General features: G+C 33.4%; 1 protein-coding gene across 4 annotated transcripts in view; it reads left to right on the forward strand.

The window, feature by feature from the left end:
* LOC149418618 (uncharacterized) overlaps nt 1-17188 on the forward strand; it is a 54441-nt gene extending 37253 nt beyond the window's left edge. For 3 of the 4 annotated variants that reach the window (XM_089638878.1, XM_089638880.1, XM_089638879.1), the window contains 9 exons: nt 1972-2038; nt 2667-2806; nt 4035-4160; nt 6329-6498; nt 8920-9046; nt 12866-13023; nt 13946-14021; nt 15591-15758; nt 16821-17188. In XM_089638878.1, coding sequence (XP_089495004.1) covers nt 1972-2038; nt 2667-2806; nt 4035-4160; nt 6329-6498; nt 8920-9046; nt 12866-13023; nt 13946-14021; nt 15591-15758; nt 16821-16984 — 1196 coding nt within the window. In that variant the 3' untranslated portion in view covers nt 16985-17188. The remainder of the gene's footprint in view (nt 1-1971; nt 2039-2666; nt 2807-4034; nt 4161-6328; nt 6499-8919; nt 9047-12865; nt 13024-13945; nt 14022-15590; nt 15759-16820) is intronic. The other variant, XM_089638881.1, reaches the window with a different exon arrangement.
* Nucleotides 17189-18298: the final 1110 nt, after the last annotated feature.

An 18298-nucleotide genomic window follows, 5' to 3' on the forward strand; every position in this document is an offset into this window, starting at 1 on the left:
AGTAATAATTCTTTTATTGTTATTAAGTTTAATTGGTAGAACTCCATTTTATTTTTTATATATTCAATAATATTGTTATTGGGTTTATAAAAACAGTTTATTTTTAAACAAGTTCTGCTGTGTAATTATTATTACGCGTGACAGATGTTTCGCCCTCTGAAGGCACAGTTTGATAATGCCTTCAGAGGGCGAAACAGCTGTCACGCGTAATAATAATTACACAGCAGAACTTGTTTAAAAATAAACTGTTTTTATAAACCCAATAACAATATTATTGAATATATTAAAAAAAAATAAAAAAGTAATAATTCAAATAGAAATTTTATAGTCTTTGTACAATGTGTAACAAAACACCGTTTTAATGGTAGTGAAGTGATTTTTTTATTAGAAATGCTGTATGCAATGATATGTTTTTTCTTATTGATAGTCGTCATAATGAATGTCAGCAACTTAGCACTTAAGACAAGTCTTTATCCCTATCCTAAGTTCCAGAAAAAAATTATGTATCAGGCCTATAAAAACTACTAACTAGTTCAAAATCTCCTACTTTCAAACCCGTTTTTGGTTATGTTTTTTTTGTATTATGTGACAAATTAAGTTCTTTATAAAATGATTTGTGTCTGAACATTCGCAAAATAAAATAAAGGCTACTTTTTGGTGATGTAACAATGTGATTTGCATAAATCAAAACCGTCAGATGGTGTTAAGCAATCATTTAAACCTTATCGCCATCTACATAAGGGGTGTTATTGTTAGCAGCTCAATTCAAAATGTTACATGACGTAGTGCATCACCTTAACAATGACGAATAAGCATGTACCATGGCTCGCCATCTTGTGAACAAGCATAAACATTTTTCTTGCGGCTCGGTCTACTCACTGTGCCATTGGCATTACGTGTCTTATATAAGGGCTCTAAATATATAAAGTTGATCACAATAATACAGCATAATAAGTTGGCAGGTCCACAACTCCAATAAGCAAAGATTTGATGGGAAAGTGGCTATAAGAGTCAGATTTAGTGTTACCACAAACAAATATGGACAGAAAGTCAATGTTCCTTCCCCTAACAGCTGCTTTTGTAGCTAACTCTTCTCGTGTGTTAATATAAGCATAGTTAATAGCTCCACTGTAACCTCTCCCTCTTTCTCATAAGTGATGCATGTAACAGAAGGAGGGGTTACAATGGAACTCTCAGAGGCGTATCATTTCTCACACTCTTTTGAATGCAACAAATACTGCAAAATTTGTTTTAAGTAGGTATATTTTTGGCAACACTATTAAAAGAACTTATTGTTGTCCCCAAATATGTATGTAAATAAGTTTGAAAAAATGATTTTATTTTGATCTGCTGTAAGATTATCTTTGAAAATATGTAACGATTTTTTTTACAAAATATATTCACCACGCCCCAACTATATAAGTGTTACATATTTGAAGTCAGTGATGTAGTGTGACAAAAATCGATATATGTTTTTTTATTAAATTATAATTAATTTTGTTTACCATTGGAAAATCATTACAAAAAGTAATTAAAGTGTCCAGTGGCATAAATGTAAGGATTTACTATCCGTTCTACAGGTTTAATATACATATTGTCCTTTTGATAAAATATTGTTTCGTACGAAATACAAGAATATAAGGAAGACTACAATCTAGTTAGACCTTTACAAAGAGATTGGTTCAATTTTCTATGCACATCATCTAATTAGACCTTCACAAAGAGATTGGTACAATTTTCATATAAAAATATCAGATAACAATACCTTTCCCGCCATTAGTAGACCCGTCATAAAAGGTAAAACTACCTGTCCTGTCTTAAGTGTGTTGATAACGCAAACTCCTTTGTGAGCTTTTTGTCATTTTTTAAGTTATTGTACTGTTCATTATATATTTACCTATACATTGTATTACAGCAGACTGGTAAAAATGCTGGCAGACATAAAAATATTGTTACGCTCTTTACTTGCAGTTGATTTAACAGCAGAGACGCTAAATAATAGTAACTTGCAGCCTGTGTTTTACAATGATTTGTCAAAGTAAGTAGTGCAAAAATCATAAATATGGAATGTACCTTATATAAATAAAAACATAATACATATTTGTAAAAAGCATGAACGTGGCACGCAATAATTTACAATATAAACACATTACTATTTACTAGGTACTTCTGAAACCTGTTGAGTGTAATTAAAATATAGTGGTCAAAAACAAAATTGTGTGTTTATATTGTAAAATCATAATACTTTATTGAGAAAAATATTTTGTCAAATGCGCAACATACAGTTATCGTAACCAGAGTGAAATCGAACACATCACTCATGCAGATGCATTGCTTTCATACAGCATGTTTCAAATTTGTCATTCGATTTCAGAAAATAAAATTCTGGTGATAATGAAAAAAAGTTGGTTTTTTAAATAATAAAAAGAACATACTGTAAAACTTTTCGAATGTTCAAATTCAAAATTTCTTGCTAAAGCAATACGTAGGCAAAAAGAAATGAAAGACAAAAAGCTTGAAATTTGTGCGGGTTCATATTGTGCACCACGACATGCAATTCTAAGTATGTTTTGTTTCTCTCAACTCTGATTATGCGACTTATGACTGTTTAATTCAAATAATGGTTAACCCATGCTACTTCTTTGATTTTTTAAAATTTGTTTTAGATTAACTCTCTCTGTAGGAACTCGCATACTCTTGGTGAAATTCATTGATTTTGCGCATGTGTATTTGCAACTAGCCGATTCAGAAAGCAAGTCTGAATTTGTGGAACACCGTGAGAAGATTGCTGCATATGGTTTCCAAAGTAATTATTTAAATTTACATATTATATGCGTCTGCACAAACATCATCAATGTACAAAATCCCATGTCTGAACCAATAAGGAAGTTGAGTGAAAAATATTTTGACTTATAAAAAATATGTTCATGTAGATCAAAAAATATCGATTCTAAATATATAAATATATTTCTATATTATTATTCTTAGAATTAGTTAAACGTTCTTGAAAAAGCATTCAATAGCAATAGACTGTATACGCTCCACGATTGGTCGAAAGAATTCTGACGTCACATGTGTCGTGACTTGTACGTACAACGGATCACCTATGGTGCATCTCTTTCCATTACATGAGAGATGGTCGGTTTAGATGAGAGAGGTGTATAGGCCAAACGTTTATTTGAGTTTGTCAAATATATGTACGTATTTGATGTTATTATTATATGAAATGGATTTCTAAAGATACATATTCGTATAGTGCTTTAAAATAAAATGTTGTTTATTGCATAACTTAGAAGTTTTTATTATTATACATGTCACATAACATGTGATACACTTCAGGCCGCCGGCCGCCCAGAAAAGTCTCACAGTGAACTGGGCTGTAAACCGTTATTTTACTATTGGTCTTTACTTTTCTGCGCGGTGGTCCTGAATTCGCGCGGAGCACGTCAACAAAATAGCGACGGCAATACCGTACAAGTACCGTACCGGGCGGGAAAAGCAAATATTCTAACTTAAAATATTAATTTAACTATGAAGTCTTAATCAATTTTTTTTTTTTTTTAATAACATCAATTCTAATAGACGGTTAACATTGGTAAAAAAATTACTGGAATTCCTTGTTGAAGAATTAAAATTTTTTCCATACAAAATGCTTAAGCGACGTGGTTTTCACAGTTCGAATGACGTCACACCCACACCCCGCCTCTTACCGCTCGGATTCCGCTCGTTTTGGCGGGCTTAATAAAATTTAAACTTTGAGAATTAATTTAATTATGAAAACAAACTTAAAAAAAAAAAAAAACAGTATTTAAATTTGAATGCGAACATTGATAAAAAAAAATAAAAAAAATGGACTCAACTTCCTTATTGTCTTGCTAAGGCACAAATATATCTGACACCTAAACCTTGCATGATTTAAACTCTGCTGTGAACGACTTTATTGTCCTTTATTAAATGTGCCGATTTATCAAATAACAGATATAATAACATAGTAAAAATAGATAATGATGAGTAATTGAGTGTTTCCCTTGTAGGTCCGCCCCTCAGCTACATTCCCCTCGAGGGGCAGGTCGTGTTGGCTCCAACCTATGATATGTACAACAGAGTAATTGTGAATAATATTGAGGGAAGCAAATGCTCTGTATTCTTTTTGGATACTGGTGAGTTTGATCAGATTTTTATATTTACCTTACACAGAGTAGTACCAAGTTTAAGGCGATGCCATACGTAGTAATGCAAAATCATGTGTTTTTGGTTTGAAAATTTGGTCGCCTAGAAATATTTCAGATGCTTTAATTAAATACTGCGAGTAGAATACATCTTGGCCTTTGAAATAATCGAGCATTTGCCCAGAAAAAAATAATGTAAAGGCCTATGAAAACTGCTTTAAAGTTCAAAATCTCCTACTTACAAACCCATTTTTGGTTATGATTTTATTGTATAATGTAGCAAATTAAGTTATTTATAAAATGATCGAAAAAAAATTATATATTTATGCCTGAACATCCACAAAATAAAATAAAAGGCACTTTTTGGCCATGTTTTTTTCTTGCATAAATCAAAACAGGCGGATGGTGTTAAGCGGGAATTTAAACCTTATCGCCATCTACGTAAGGGTTGTTATTGATAGAGGCTCAATTTAAAATATTACACGACGTAGTGCATCGCCTTAACAATAATAAATTAGATTTCAGAGGAAAGGGTTATTTGGACCCAAGGTTGTGTAAAAGTACATATATGTTTTTGTGAGTTATGTTAATGTGAAAGTGGTGTCTTTGTAATAACTTTTCACAAAATGTCACCTCAGGGTGTCGATATATTAACTCTAGTTTCGCGTGTCATACAAATTTGCAAGACGAATGCGGCCCAACTGTGAGTAATTTCTTAACACAACTCCCTATCGAGTTCCCTTGCCTTGCTTTGAAAGACTAGCACTGGTCATTTGGTCTGCCAACACGTAGCCAGAAAGGCATGCGTCACAAATTTGAAGTTAAAACTTAAGAACCCAGCTTCATGTACAGCTCTGTTGCAAAGTCATTGTTGAGCCTGAAGTTTTTTACTCCAACTTGAATACATTCACATGTATGAACCAATACATCCGCATACGATAGCGGCTTAGAAAAATTTATCACTTTGTCAATTCCATGAAAAAAAAATTTAAACGCTAGCTTGAAACGTGTAACTTATATATACAGAGTGTATCGGCACGTACCCGACAAATTTTGACCAGCAATTCCAGAGCATATATGGAGTAAAAAATGTTATAGCCACATTGGTGTTCGGTAACATTTTTTTTAATAAAAAATTTACTATTCATATTTTCACCACATGTCACCACTGTTTTATCCTTTGTCAAAGTTTAAAAACCCATCTGGCAATATTTTATTCGACTTTCGTTGAATAATGTACGTATGTACCTACATTGGCGCGCTTTTACAATCACAACGAAATGGCATGGCACCATTCGTCTCATTTTTAACTATTATTATTTAGTGTGTACGAAAGAGCGAAGACGCTTTTCGACATACTTGCTAATAACAGCTGTTGAACACGAGAAGCAATGCCAATGACAGTGACGGAGTGTGGAAAAATAAATGTTACCGAACAACAAAGTGCCTATAACATATTTTACTCCAAATGTGCCAAGTGCTGGTTAAAGTTTGTCGGGTACGTGCCGATACACCTATATATATTTTTTTATGTATTCATATAGTTGGTTAAATTGTCAATAATAAAGTCTGTGACATATAAAATGCCTGTCTCAATTTTAAATTATCTCGATAAAGTTAGCTCCTTTGCTCCATGTACGGGATAATGCACTTTCTTTTTGATAAATGTTTTCAGAAACTAATATATTTTTGGCATCGCCATTTTTGAGAACCACATACTCTGTCTAGATATTGTTGGTGGATGGATGCCTCAGGGTGTCCTTATCCCAATTTCACATCAATGCGAAATAATAAATTATTCATTATTGGGGCGGTGATCGTCTTCTTCTCGTTCTATCTACCTCCAGTATATAGTACAGGGTTAAACCACTGAATAGATAATCCCAAGAAGTGTGAAAACTGATGTTGCCAATTTACATAAGACCTTTCGACTTCAAGGCCCCCCACAGGCCAATATAAAAAGATTCCGTTATATAAAAATGTTTAATCTATTTTACCAGAAAAAAGGATAAACTGAATTTACTTTGGGATATGGACACACCCACAATACACTTCTATTGGTTAACCTCTTCAGTGGTTGAGATTAAGTAAAATAAGTGCTTGCTTTTGAGTCATTTGAATCCTGTTTCATTGTTATTTAACACTTATTAATATTGTAGGCGACAAGAAGTTGGTGAATGTGGAGGAGTTAAGGGAGAGTCCCGGGTGGGTGGGGCAGGTACCCCCTCTACTGTGCGTATCTCTGGCTCAGCTCAGCACCCTGCGCTTTAACCCTGCCTGCTCCTCGGCCGTCAACAAGTTCATCTCCAATAAGACAGTCTTCAAATGTGTAAGTCAACTTTCTACGTGAACATATGAACTTTTTTTCTGTTCTCATACTAATTGTTGGCACTTTGCATGATTTTTAGCACAGTTTCTAAGCTTTTTTTTATTCAGAGTTTGCTTTTTTTTTTACTTTACTAATAGCTTCCACCCGGCTTTGCCCTAGATTCAACGATTTTTTTCATATCGTCGGCTTACTTGTAAACCTTACAAAGTGTTTTTTTTTAGAAATTCCAAATCAAAAGGATTCAATGTCAGAAAATAATGCAACATGATTAATCGACTGACAAAATATTAACAGCCGATAATGAAGAAAAATATTTTTTCTGCTAATATGAATAGTTTTGGAGTGTTTTAATTGTCTTCTAAACCCTTAAGCCTCTGGCATATTCTATCAGAATTTATGTGTATTACTAAAACTTGAAACTAAGGACGGGTTGTTTCACAGAATTTGAATGATTTATCAAATTTCCAAGATGATTTACAAGTTCCGTGAAGGTTCTATTGAAGTTATTTTACTATTTCCGTTTTGTCAAGCAACTAGCCTTGTAACAAAAGAAATATTAGGTACAAGGCACTTAGCCGCCATTTTAACATGTTATGAGGAACAAAGTATGTAGAATAAAAAGAAATGGCAAGACGATTCCAAAATAATATTTATTCCTTCAATATTTAGTAACATGAGAACTCTTTAAAATCATTAGTTAATATCTCAGGGGTGTGCATCATCCGAAGGATTGAAATGCAACGGTTGGAAATTTTAAGATCACATTGAGAAATTAACAATAAGGTTGGTGACATTAAAATTAACTGACCTGATAAACGTAAAGGGCGCCAAGCAGTGCAATCAGCATTGCTAAAATTTAATAAGTAGAGCGATGGATGACCAAGGTAAAATTAACTAATTACGGCGTCATGGTAGCTCGTAAAATATGTCGACCCGCGTGGTGGCCCGAGTCTTCCTCCAGTCACAACGTCCCCAGCTGCCAGCTCGTGAAATACTGAAGTCGGCGGCGTTGGTGAGTCCGCGATCCAGCGTCGATCTTCCACAGAAAGTTGCCATAAACGCTAGCGACACGTCAACAAGTTCAAATTCTTGACAGGTGTTAGAATCTCTGTAGCGGGGCTAGATTGAACTGCTACAGCCTGTAATGATATTATAATAGAACCTTCACAGAACTTGAAAATCAACTTTGAAATTTGATGAATAGGGAATTCTCTTCACACCAAAAAATCACTTATTATAAATTATTCATATTATGTAGAAACACTTCAGACACAAGAATACATAGTTTTTATAATTTTCAAAAATCATTTATTAAAGTTATAATGACTTTAAAAACAGGCGCGAACGAAATATTTCAATGCAGCTAAGAACGCCCGGTGATTGATCAAGCGTTCAAGGGCGAACGATGACGTCACTGTTGACCGGCCTGAGTAGATCCTGCATACCGATGGCGTCGGCGGCGGCAAAGGTGTGACGTAGCACTTGTGACGTAGCGGTCAAAATGGCGCATGACCATTTTCAGAGCCGAAATAGCACGCAATTTTTAAAACAACTACAAAAAATTTAAAATGCATTTAAAAAAAAAGAAAAAAAGAGGCACATAATAAAATAACTATCTTTATTGAAATAAATTATTTACAAAATGCACGAGAATTCCCTATTATATAATTTTCAAACAATTTTGCGATTTAAAAATGGAAATCAATGTAGAACAAACATACATGATGGTAAATCCAAAAACACCACGACTACAGATTATGAAACCACAAAAAAAATGTGCTGAACTAATGTTGCCAACGTAAAAACATAGAAACTGCTATCTAACATTTTAAAAAAAAGAAAAAAAAGAGGCACATAATAAAATAATTATCTTTATTGAAATAAATTATTTACAAAATGCACGAGAATTCCCTATTGTCCAAGTTCTATGAAATTGTTAAAGCATAACATAACAGCATGACCAATTATGCTTGATGGCTGATCAAAATTTAGTTAAACTTTTGATCTCATAACTGAACTTGAAACTTGAATACCTACTTTGAAATTTGATGAATTATTCAAGTTCTATGATACTGTTAGAAACAGCATGACCTGTTATGCTTGACGGCTGATCAAAATTTAGTTAAACTCTGACATGGGACGAGAATTGGAAGGTTGACATCAATCTAGAAATGATGTTGCCAATTGAAATAACTTGCATTGAGTACTAGTTGTTTTAATTCTGGTCATATTGGAGCTGGAATTACCGCGCTTGCTTGCATCAGACTTTTTACTCAATATTTTTCATTTGTTCTATAAGGAAGATAGTTGTAATCTACTAATACCAAAATGAGGTCTGTGGGGTAGCAAATCTAGCCTAGTATCAAATACAAATCAGGACGGATACAGCACATGATTAACTTGTTTTGGGTTTGTTTACAGAAGGAAATAACTAACAGCGGGACTCATCTCGTGGTGGAGCAAAATATGATGGATTTGAACAAGATGCTGCTTGATCTGTGCACCCCTGATTGGAAGAAACTCCACCACCAAGGGCAGAGTCTCTACAGTGAGTGTACTTCATACAGGCAGGGCTAACTAATATAATACGGAGTGATACTCTCAGTATCGCCCTGGTGAAAGACCACCATGTGGAAGCAAAACGTTGCTTGAAACATTAGTGGTTTAGTTTAGTGACCAGATATGTATAATCAGGTACTATCCAAACTTCCTCTTCCCTGTCTCCTTCCCCTCGCTACTCCCTTCAGACTCACAAAATAGAGTCCCACTGTGGTGCTGGGCAGTTGGGACTCTCATGCAATATTCTGTTAAATGTGGATTAAGGTGATGGGAATGGAACGATTGGCTAAAATATTTTTTAAACATTATCTGTATTTATTCTTTGAATTCACATGAAAGTAATTCTTAAACATTAGGGGACTTACTAATAAATGTGTTTTTAAAATTTTACACAACTGATTAATAACCATTAATGTAAAGTAAGTACATGGTCGTTTATTAGTGGTGTAAAATTAAAAACACATTTATTAGTAAAGATGTTAGGTATGCTCTTTGAATTGGCATGTAGTTTTGCCTTAATTATATACATTATAGTCTCTGTAATCCTGTTGGGTCTAATGAATTTTCAGATTGCTGGAAACAGCTGGATGTATGGAATATTATCTAGTTTGACATTTTCCCGACCATTTTAACGTAGATGCTACAAAGCACATAAATCCGTGTATAAGTCGTAAGCATAGATTTCACCAATATTACATGTTTTGTCTATGATTTTATTGGAGTAGCGTGTTTCTTTTTTCTTTGCAAAATCAAACCACGTAGAATGTACTGCCATGGTGTTATTAAGATGCGGTATCACAATTTATTTTTTTGCGGGTTTTTACGAGTTGATCTTTGATAAAGTTCCCCACTCCTATCACCATGGTGCTACGTATTATTTGTTTTGCTGGAGTCAGTGCACTATTCATGAAATTATTACATACAAGTAACTGCTTAAAATGAACTGTTCTTTTATTGGAATCCATCTTACACCTTACCAGACTGTTTTATATTGAGTACCATCCTTTATAAATTTATATCATCAGCATTTCTAATCACTCGATGAATTATTAGAGTCCATATTGATATAAGTAAGCAATTTACTTTTTTCTTCAATGGTTAATGTCTTCGGTTTTCCACCCACCCACCCTATCCTCATCGTCCGGTGTTTTGAATTACTGGAGGTTTCCCATTATAGTGAGTTCAGATTACATAGACTATATATGTATATTTAAAAATAAATATTTATGGGATAAACTCTAAGGCCCAGTTGTTTAGCAGAAATTCAAATGTAACATTGTCATCAAATGGCCACTCGGCGCCATTTTTTTTGACATTTGAAAGGTCCCCGTTAAACGCCGATTCTAGCTTTCTATCAAGTTGTAATAAGCTGACAAGCTTAACAACATGATACTTGTCCTCTTCTGCTGATCACAAATTGTTCAAAAGCTGAAACGGACTTAGGATGGGTTGTTCACAGAATTTGAACAATTCATCAAATTTTAACATTCATTTTCGGCTTCTGTGAAAGTTCTATTCAAGTTCTATTATTATATCATTATAGGCTAGTTGCATGACAGAACTGAAATAATAACAGAACTTGAAAAATATCTTTCACAGGACTTTGAAATTTGAAGAATTGTTTAATTTCTCCAAAACAACCTGTCCTTAGAATCGCCATCTAACTGGAACCTTTCAAATGGGCATTTGATGATTTTATTACACATGAATTTCTGCGAAAAAACTGGGTCTAAGATCTATTAGTTAAAGAAGTACATAAGTAGTGTTTTGAGCTCATTTTAACACATTGTAGTCGGGCGCTTCAAACAATAGACTCTAGCCTACAGCGGGTGTTTTTCGCGATTAGCGCATAAATATATCGCTTTCCTAGAATTGACACAATTTCCAAACCAAGTAATATTTTCAATTGAAATTTTCAAAGAAATCATATATGACATTTGATCATCAAAAATAAATTATAATTGCTTTGATTACATCATAATCTCACCACATTTCAAAGCTGAATATAAAAACCTGATATTAATTCAGTAAATAACATTCAATATTTGAAAATTCCAAGTAAAAGATAACATGTTTATTCATATCATATAGTTATATAATAAATAATATTATATATTTGCCATGCCCGCAATTTTACAATCGCTGGATGTGTGAAATCTGATCGCGTAAATTGAACAGTGTCGCCTAAGGTCGAATGCGCACACTCAATAACTCATATGTTTAATTTCTTCTTATCAAAAAAGAGTCTTTTGCTGTTGCCTCGCCTAATTCAAGAGCCCATTCCACTCATGAATCATAGTATTTCACGCTGATAACAAACCCGTATAATGCCGTTTGCCGCCAAAAACCGACAGTCGACAAAAACGGCATTTGCCGTGTCCCGCAGTTGACCGACAGTCCGCCCAAAACTTCAAAGGCCGTGTCCCGACGACAATGTGAATAAATATCTTTATTATGTATTTTTTGTTATTTAAGTAGTCATTTTTCATTTGGTAGCAGATTGTAGTCCCAATGTATTATTTCTATCCACTCAATTACCCCGGTCCAGAAAACTGGACCTGCGTGAGAATTGAGAAACCAGTCAAGTCCAGAAAACTGGACTTGTGATCACGTGTAAAAACCGGTACTCATTTATTTTTTAGTTATTTTTATTTACAGCTCTAAGGAAATGAAACTTCTTGTCCCATTTAAGAACTGAATTCTTATTTCTTTTAAATACAATTTCACAGCAGTGGTAACACTACTACAGAATAACGATATTTCAAAGTTGATTGATGTTTTATGAAATTTTCGAAATTTAATATATTTCAGTATTTTTTAAAATATTAATATTATGTTTTTAATGCTTGCTTATAATTATAATTATGCTTACCCGCTTCTATGGCTAGCATTACACTTGTAAGTTTTTTCGTAAATTTACGACTTCTAGCCAATGGGCGCATTGGATTTTCAAAATGCAAGATGCCCATTGGCTAGAAGTCGTAAATTTACGAAAAAACTTACAAGTGTAATGCTAGCCTATTACTATAAAAATTATAAATATACACGGTGTCTGGAAACTCATAGTACAAGCGGGAAACTGGTTTCTCGGCATCCCTAGTGAGACGGTAACAGTAAAAAATATGTGTAATTGCGTCGTTAACCCGTTGAGTGGTAATTAACTCATACAAAACATATTAATTGTATTTATGATATTTTTATACTCGCCAAATGTATTAATTCAGGTTATTTATTTTTGTTTGTATTGTCCTGTGTATGATATTCAAATATAAATATTTTAATCCTAAAATTGTTATTTTATTTGTGTCTATTTGGTTTTTCATGAACACATCAATTTTCAACCTTTTTCATTGATGTAAGAATATTTTATTTATACCTGCCGCCATATAAATTAACCTAACCTAACCTAGCATATAAGTAAATGATTATAACATGTTTAAATTAATGAGTACCAATTAAAGAAGTGAGAACTTTGGTTTTATAAATTCTTCTATCTCTTCTGTGTTTATAATAATAGGCCATGCCTAAAAACTCTTTTCATCTTAAATAAATGCGTTGAACTACATAAGAGGTTTGACTATTTACATAAAATAATCTTCCATTGAATTTTGCATGTGTGTTTTGATAAAATATAGTATGTGTTAAAACCACCTTAATGACAAATGCTAAATCCCTCTTTTAAGAAGTTGACTGGTGGTCTCTTAAATATCTAAAAACTACTTAAAGGGATTTCACTGTATAAGATGTGTGTTTTTGTAAAGAGTGTAGTGAACTTTGAATTAAGTTGTGCCAATCTCTGTTATTTCAGATTTACCCGTTGCGAATTATGAAGAAATTCAATATGTGCCGCTGAGGGTCAACCAGAAGGTCAGGATACTGGACTATAGCATGATGGTCATCGGAGCCGTCTCGTGCATGCCGGACTTGCCACTGTTGGACAGCAAGCTGGATGATCTCACCCGAGAAGTAATTATTAAAACTTGCTAATTTAGTTACACCATTGACAATTTTTTTTATTTTTTATCTTAACCCCACACAGGAAAATAATTTCCCTCGGGGCCTATGTCATCTTTGGGGATGCTGTGTGGAGGGTCTTGAGAAGAAGTTCTGGGAAGGAAAAAGGTATGAGGGTGGGTAGGAATCTTTAGATTAGTGTGTTCAGGAGTGACGGATGTATGAATATATCCCTCCCGCTGTGGCGCAAGGCCATCCCAAACCAGCCTCTCCCGATCTGGCATCTGCAGCTGGTGAAGTCTCCAAATGTAGTGAACCACTTGGGGTGACCTATGGCAAAGGTATTGGTTATCCAATAAATGTTCCCAGGGCGGCGGTACCCAACCCCGACTCCCAAATTATTTCTTTGAAAGTACCCAATGTGTAAGCTTTTAGTGTTATTAAAAGTTGCCTGAGACCTAACCCGTAGGAGCCGGCTAGAATATGTAGACAATACCATACTTGATAAAGTGAAGTTTTGACTTTTGTGTTCAACAAACCCAGTAGAAGTAATATCCAAAGGCAAAATTAATGTATAAGGTCGACACTGCAATTGCAGTGCTCGGTGACAAGCGTGGACACAATTTTTAACACTGCAAATGCAGGGCTTTGGCTGCCAGGGATTAAACTAAAACTTGTTAAAAAGAGCAAATTCTACACAGGCCTCACGAAATTTGAGAAACTGACATGCTTAGTTAGTAGCAAGCTACTTCCAATTTCATTTACACTGAGTACTTCTGTAGCACTTATTTAGGCTTGTTTCTGTCTTGAAATGGTGTACAATATGACAACGATTCTCACAACCATCAAGTTAGACAGTTGGGTTATAATAATTGTCATGTTTCCCTTATTTGGGGATTTTTTTTTTGACTAATTGATTAATTGTGTGTTTTAGTTTGAAGAATACTGCAGTATCATGACTGATCCATATTTACCCCGGCAATTTGAAGTGTGCCTGTACAAGAATCAAGGTAATTTAATTAATATGCATTTAGTCCCTTGAAAAATCTTAACCTTAAATCTTTTCCCATTTTATATGGGTTATACTTACATAAAAAAGTTTTATATGTATAGGTATAAATGTAATACAAGTGCATAATGTTAGTTTTTTTTTTTTTACATTTTGTACAATATCAAAATCAAAGAGTATTTTTTTATATGAAAATGACACCACCAAGTAATTTTGCTATTGAAGAAGTTTTTTTTTATTTAAAAATATAAACCATACAGTTTTTAAGCTGGCATTAAGTTAACTCTCAATTAACCCATGCTTTGTAATCGCCGCACCCGTCGTTAATGTCACAGTCTGCAAGTATCAAAATATTATAACTTATTGACTGCAAGTTTATGCATAAAATAAATCTATTTAGTATAGAAATAAGTAGGTGCAAATGGTATTGGAAAAAAATTATGATTTTACGGAAATGGGTAAAATGAACTTATTTCAAATAATAATAAATAAACTTTATTGCTTGACGGTCAGAAAAATATTATTATATTTATATATTACATACATACTAAATGAAGTAATCTTTTTTTACTTACTTTTTAGAATTTTCGTAAACACTTGTCACAAAGAATAATCACACGGAATAAATATTTTTCTCTAAAGCCCTGGTGGCAAAAATTTTAACTACATTGGCTGATAGGAATGCTCCATTTAACAGGCCATATCTCTGAACCAAACCTAATTTAGAACCAAAAGTCCTGTTCTAAGCAATCAATGAAATCCATCAGGACTTATATTTGAGTTTGCCTACAAAGAATGAAATTTTATCGACTCTGATTTAGGTAACAGGCTTAACCTCTCAGACATAGAATTTTATTTATTATGTGTCCCTTTGAGAACTGTCAGAATGTGATAATTTTTGTGTTATTTACGAGTTTTACTAAAATCTTCATAACTCACGTTTTGGGAAACGTAGCCTCATTCTAAAAAATGTTTTGGAAAGATTATGAAATCCACTATCGCATTGTGTTGTTATACGTAAATATTTGCGTTTCTAAATATAAATTTTATGAAAACGTCAAAAATATGTAAAAATCGCTTACCATTATTTCAAAGCCTTGAAAAATGTACCTTTTTCCGAGTAGCGTAAAGGAATAACACTTTATATATTAAAGAAATATATTTAAAAACTATTAGTCACCTCATAATATTAACCGTCCAAACTAAAATATTTTTAATAAATTATTTAGAAACGCAATAAATTATTAACGAACATCTTGACAGTTTCAATCGGCTTAGATAATGCACCTCTACGTTCCATAGATATTCTTGAATACAGACGCGTAGCGTTATTCATTATCGATACTCTGTTTTTTAAATCATGGGAATCCGTATACTAGTGATGGAAATAAATCAATTTTTGTAAAATCTCGCGCGTTTACGTGAAAAGACGTTCTAATGTCTTGACCGCTATTATCATATTTACGTCTTTTGACGTTCTAATGTTCTGAGTGGTTAAGAAAGAGTTATATATGTGGAAAGGATGTATTAGTGTTTTAATATTCTTCATTCTAATTTTCATGACTTTCAGCTGGCAAATGGTACCGCGCATATGTGTTGGAAGTGCAGGGAGACGAGTTGAACCTCCACTCCATAGACGATGGCAGAATTAACAAAATTAATTTTAAGAATGTCAGGAAAATGCCTCTTGAATATTTGGACTACCTCCCCGCTCTGGCATCACTCTGCACATTGCAAGGTAACTTTATGTGTACACTGTACATCACCCTATTCTTTACCCGTACCAATTTAATAATAAATCATTTTATTTTGTAAGTTCTTACTGTATGACAGTTTCTTGCTATATAGTTCGCATTTATAATACAGCAATATCTGTTATCCGCCTGCCAGCTAGTTAGATTCTTCTATCTGTTCAATATAATTTAAGGTTAAGCTTTCGAAAAGTCCCTTAAAGAGGCATGATCTATTTGATGATTTTGTTAGACGCATTTAAATACTAACTGTTCAGGACTGCGCTTTGGACACTCCTGTTTGAACCCACCTCTTGAGTGCAGCATGCCGATATGTCTCGCAAACTTGGTCACAGCACTGGGAATACATGTCCCTGTCATCTGCTCATTTGATATCGTAAATATTGACCAATTTCTTGATATGAAACATCTTCTAGCACCTAGGGATCTAAACCCTTGCGTAGCAAGACGGGACGACGCTCTTGCATGAAACAACACTTCATTCGGCCGGCCTCGTGACACGTCGTCTGCCAAAACTCTATGCATTGTATTTCCTTCTATTCTCACTAAAATTGGCAATGGATGATGAATTCTTAATTTGTAATATATTTATTTGTGTTTTGATATTTAGAGGTAACTTTGTGGTAAACATATTGATGAAAATAAAACATTTACTTTGTTTAAAACCACATTTATTTATTTATTTAATTCTCTATAACCGACCGGTTTCGCTCAGTACAAACAACTTCAGGGTATAATATTAAACTGAAAATTAAACTAAAATTAACCCCGAAGATGCTAGTACTAAGCAAAACCCGTCGATTATAGAGAATTGAACAAATAAAAATTCGTGGTTTTATTTGCAATTGTAATAAAAATAAGTACCTAATTGTTTTATTTTCATCAATATGCCAAACCACAAAGTTACTGCTAAATATCAAAATACAATTAAATATATTTTAAGAATTAAGAATTCATCATCCATTGCCAATTTTAGTGGGAGTATTTTTTAAATTACAAAAATTTGTTTAACCAAATCTAAATAAACTGTGTTGTTTTTTTTGTTTTAGACTTTCCGTCCGACCCGTCAGAGAAATTGATAAAGAGAGCCAGAGAAATTATTGATGCCAATGGTGTATTTACCATTAACACATTGAAGAAGAATTGTGAAGGAACTTATGACATTTCAATCAATAGTCTGACAGATGCTCTTCGCCAAGAGGGCCTTTTGTAATTACTGTTCATCATATATGTGAATTTTACAAACTTGATAACGAAGTTAAAAAAAATAAGTGATTGCTTATTTCCTAAAGACCCTATATTTTATTATAAGCTAACTTTACGTATTATATGAATCAACTAAGTATTTTTAAAAGTTAGTGAAAGTATGGATATATATATATATATCCATATTTTTTTTGCATTTATAATCAATAAATTACGGTTATTGAATAAAACTATATTTTATAACAAATTGTATTTTTGTCATTCAACAAAAATTATTATAAGATTCTTGTTAGAAATTAGTAGCTCCCCGCCCACACAAAGGTCAGAAAGCTCTTGCCTCTTCTTTTTGATTTAAAAAATAACAGATACAATGAAAGTGAGGCCAACTTTGAGACTTTTATAAAAACGGCTTATATTCCTCGAATATTAATTCTACTCTAGTCGTTCCCTCCTCAATAGTAATAATAATGATTGGATTATTTGTATAGCGCCAATTTCGTGAGAAAATCACCTCAAGGGCGCTTAACAACTTAATTTATGCATTTAATCTATTCCTATCACTTAGACTAATAACTTATTACTTGTGGCTTATAACTAAGCTTGACAGCTAGTGACTTATAACTAGTGGCTTATAACCAAGTATAACTTATTCCTTCCTAATAATAGTACCGGAGAGTGGTCGTACGTGGCGTCATTGTTCTAGCTTCTTTTGTCTTTTTCGTTTTTCTTACAATACATGTGAGAAGGAAGAGGACGATCGTCGATGACGTACTTATGACCTCTCACTGGGACTGTAAATTCAAAGTCTTGACACACATAAAATGGGTAAAATATGTGGTTTTGTGGTTGTTAGATCTGATGAATATGAACTTGAAAATAAAAAAAAATGATGAAAAAAATAGCAGAGGATGGTGTACCCCACTCATATTTTCCTGATGAACCAGAGGACAAAAATGCCCAGTGTAAAGATTTGATATGGGTTTTATAATTTAAATGAATTTGTAATCTTAAAATGCTTGCTATATGTATAATAATGCAGAAATTCTAATTAACACAGATAATCCCATGAAACTTGTTCTGAAGAATTTATCATGATTAGCATCCTTGATATGTGATACTTATCTTGTTTCTACTGCTAATTAAGGCTTGCTGATATTTTCAACCGACGATAAAGACTTTGTATATATTCAATCAATAAATGTAGGGACTCACTGTATAACTGCTTCTGCAAAAGCAAAATATAGTTCTGTTGAGACACGTAATACGCACAATGCGTGTTAGGCGTTTCCACTAGTAAATCGTTGTTTGTGCAACAGCTGTT

Source organism: Hesperophylax consimilis, chromosome 13 (genome assembly GCF_061612785.1).
Source record: "Hesperophylax consimilis isolate HC1 chromosome 13, BYU_Hcon_1.0, whole genome shotgun sequence".
Lineage (NCBI taxonomy): Eukaryota > Metazoa > Arthropoda > Insecta > Trichoptera > Limnephilidae > Hesperophylax > Hesperophylax consimilis.